The 3342-nt window shown below is 46.5% G+C and overlaps 1 protein-coding gene across 1 annotated transcript in view; it reads right to left on the reverse strand.

Annotated features, from left to right (window-relative positions):
- Nucleotides 1–3342, reverse strand: part of znf451 (zinc finger protein 451) — a gene marked incomplete in the record, with an annotated part of 10212 nt that overhangs the window by 2572 nt on the left and 4298 nt on the right. Inside the window, 4 exon segments of the mRNA XM_014011887.1 lie at nucleotides 996–1061; nucleotides 1183–1254; nucleotides 1331–2793; nucleotides 2889–3036. Coding sequence (XP_013867341.1) covers nucleotides 996–1061; nucleotides 1183–1254; nucleotides 1331–2793; nucleotides 2889–3036 — 1749 coding nt within the window.

A 3342-nucleotide genomic window follows, 5' to 3' on the forward strand; every position in this document is an offset into this window, starting at 1 on the left:
TTCATGTCATTAGCACCTCTAGTAATATATTTACTGAGAAAAATGGTGACGTGTTCAATACTTATTTTACCCGCTGTATATAAAATCACAACATGAAAAACAAAACAAAGATTAAAAACACTAAAACCAATAAAAATACAGTAAAAATACACAAAATCATACCAAATTACTGCTGTCAAAGCTGTTTGGGTTGTCAATAAGCCCTTATTTATTAGGGTTATTGACAGACAAGTAGTATTTGGGATGACAAATACAAGCCACCAGTGGTGGGCAGTACTAATCTAAAAATTAGTCGTGCTAACCCTAAAGCACTAACTTTAAAATTTAGGTTCCCTAATTCTAAAGCACRAACACTTAAAAATTTAGCAAAAGCTAATTCTAAAGCACTAAAAACCCAGCTGACCCATAGATCATTCCTCCGAGACAACATAACACAATATTTTCTGTGTACAAAATATTGTTATTTCATCTGGTGTAGTGGTTCTCAAAGTTGGGGCCAGGACCAAAACATCCAGTGAGGTTCCCCAGATGATTTCCAGACATCAATTTAAGTGCAAAAAAAAGGCTAATGGAAGATTTTCATCATGATTATTGCAATTTTTTGAAATAATCATAAATGAATAAAAACTAGTAAAATAGAAGTTTCATTTATAGTTATTATTCCCATGTTTAACAGTGTTATTAGCAAAGTTTGATACGTAAACAAGTAATAAATGGGGTCACGAGTGTCTGCAGCTTTTATTTTGTGGGTTGGAAGCAAAAAAGTTTGAAAACCCCTGATCTATAGTGGATAAGTGACACGCATATGAACAACACGCCTGGCAGCTGAGAGTGAATTAAGAAATTAGAAAAAGCCCTAAAGCACTAATCAGGAAATTAGTTCCCCTYTTAATGCTTTAGGGGAACTGTGCCCACTGCTGCAAGGTACAAATGTTTTATGGCTCAGAAGGTGAAAAGTTTGGGAACAAATGATATAGCCCRTTAAAAAAACCTACCTGTTAACTCTTTTGCCTCTTCTGCACTCAAAGAGAAAGCACGTTTCATCTCATCATCCGAGTCATCTGTTGAAGAACACCAGAAATATCTGCTGAAAACTTACTGGTAATAAAAAAAAATCTAATCCAGTGTGCAGTTTTTATTAAAGCTGCAAACAGGATGTAATCTGTTTAATAACTCGTTTACCTCCACATGCTTCTTTCTCACTGCTAGCCTGATTGTTATTCAAAAACTTCACCAGTGTTTCATCTTCCATCTCTGTATATTAAAAAAAAAACATCAAATACTGCACACACACAGAGATAAATAGAGGATTTAATTTGAAATGATTTACCCTCATCAGCTGCTTTGATCTCCACAGCATTGATTATTTTCACAGCGGCTGGTTCTTTGCTGCTGATCCTGGAGCTCACGCAGGGCTCCAGTCCACAGTGCCGGGAGTGATAGTGTTTGTGGAAACTCGGCACGCCCGTGAAACTCTCCCGGCACTCGTTGCATTCCACCTCAAAGGTCTTGTCAAGGTTCAGGGCCGCGTGTGTCGCGTGGACGTGCGTCTTCATCTGCGCGTAGGACGGCGCCGACACGCCGCAGGGAGCGCACACGTACCGACACCTCCCCTCAGCAGACAGATCTCTCATACAGCGAGTGAACGTCGCCTTCGTCTCGTCTCCGCTCCCCTCCGAGCCCATGCAGGCGCAGGTCGGCTGGATCGTGTCTTCGACTGCGGCGGCGGGCTGGAGGACCTCGGTGTCGCTCATGCAGCAGTAGTCCTCGCTGTGAAGGCTCCTGTAGTGCTCCAGGAACTCGCCTTCGGATCCGAAGCGCATGCTGTCGCAGAGGCCGCAGAAGTGGGAGCTCTTCATCTCCCCGCCGTGCTCGATGGCGCAGTGCCTCCTGACGGTGGACTCTTTGAAGAACCTCTGCGGACAGTGCCCGCAGACAAACCGCTGGAAGCTGTGGCGGCTCGCGTCGCCACAGTGTCTGCGGGCCTCCGCTTCCGAGTCGAAGACGTCCTCGCAGATCCTGCACATCCACGCGCAGCCCGCCTTTGAGGAKGATGTCGCCGTGGTGCTCGGAGGGGCTTTGGACGCCGGAGCGACCTCGCCGCTCGTGGAAGGCTTCGCGTCGAGAGCCGCGGTGAGGTCTTCTTTCTCGACYATGTACGTGTGACCGGCGTGGACCTCCGACACGTGCAGCAGGATGTCCTCGTAGCGGGGCATCTCCACGTGGCACTTGCGACACAAGAACAGGAAGTTGGAGAGGTGCGCTCCCCCGTGGTTGCGGCTCATGTGCAGGCGGGCGATGGAGGACTCCCCCATGTGTTTGCCGCAGACGCCGCACTGGTGGAAGATCTGGTTCGCGGCCAGGAGGTGCCTCGTGGCCGCGGCCTCCTCTGGAAACCGGAGGCCGCACTCGCAAAACCAAAAAAACGCTGAGTTCCCGCCGCTGCCGACCCTCAGACCAGGACTCAGCTTCTGCCGTTTGGCTGGAGATCCGCCGACGCCGCTCCTCTTGTTTCTTCTTTGAAAAGGCGTCTCGAGGCCACGCCCCGTTCTTTTCTCCTGCTCCTCTATCGTCTGAGTTTCATTAAACCTACAGTACTGCAGGAGCGCCCGAGCCATTGTTGGAGTGACCTCGACCTCGTGCTGCGTCGATTCTTTGTGCGCCTCGATGTCGGCGTGGCTGAGGAACACTTCGGAGCAGAGGCGGCACTGTCCTCGCACTTGAAGCCGCTTCATAAACCCCACGATTGTTTCGTCGGCCTTGGCCACGGCGCAGCCTTGTCTGCACCGCACGCTGAAACACGAAGAAGAGAAGCGCTAAACGTCCTTCACGTAAAACATACARGTGTGCATTTTTAAGTGATATAAGTAAATCATGATGAAACCTACTTAAAATGAGCTTGAGCTGCTTGATGTGAGATGAGCACTTTGTAGCACAAAGAGCACCGGACAGTGAACGCTACATCCTTGCACAAAGCGATGAGGTGGTTCTTAACCAGCTGTGGGATGGGAACCGGCTGCGCTGCTGCTTTGCTCTCTTTAAGGAAAACAAAAAAATTAAAACAAGTTCCGATTAGTTTATTTCTGGCTTGTTACTTCATTTTCATGCACAGGATGTACAGAACATACAGAAATGTGTATATTTAAGAGAATGATAAAGGTTCATTTGTTCGAGAAATATGTAAATGTATAATGTATGAATCGTTGCTCAAGGAGTTAAACCTTTATTATTTTTCTTTCTTTTTTGTTGTTGTTTTTGTAATCTGAAGATAATTTTAATTGAATTTATATATTTGAGAAAAAGGTGCAGATATAATAAGATTTTTTGCTTCTTCTGCTACCT

This window comes from Austrofundulus limnaeus, unplaced genomic scaffold (assembly GCF_001266775.1).
Source record: "Austrofundulus limnaeus strain Quisiro unplaced genomic scaffold, Austrofundulus_limnaeus-1.0 Scaffold0, whole genome shotgun sequence".
NCBI lineage: Eukaryota > Metazoa > Chordata > Actinopteri > Cyprinodontiformes > Rivulidae > Austrofundulus > Austrofundulus limnaeus.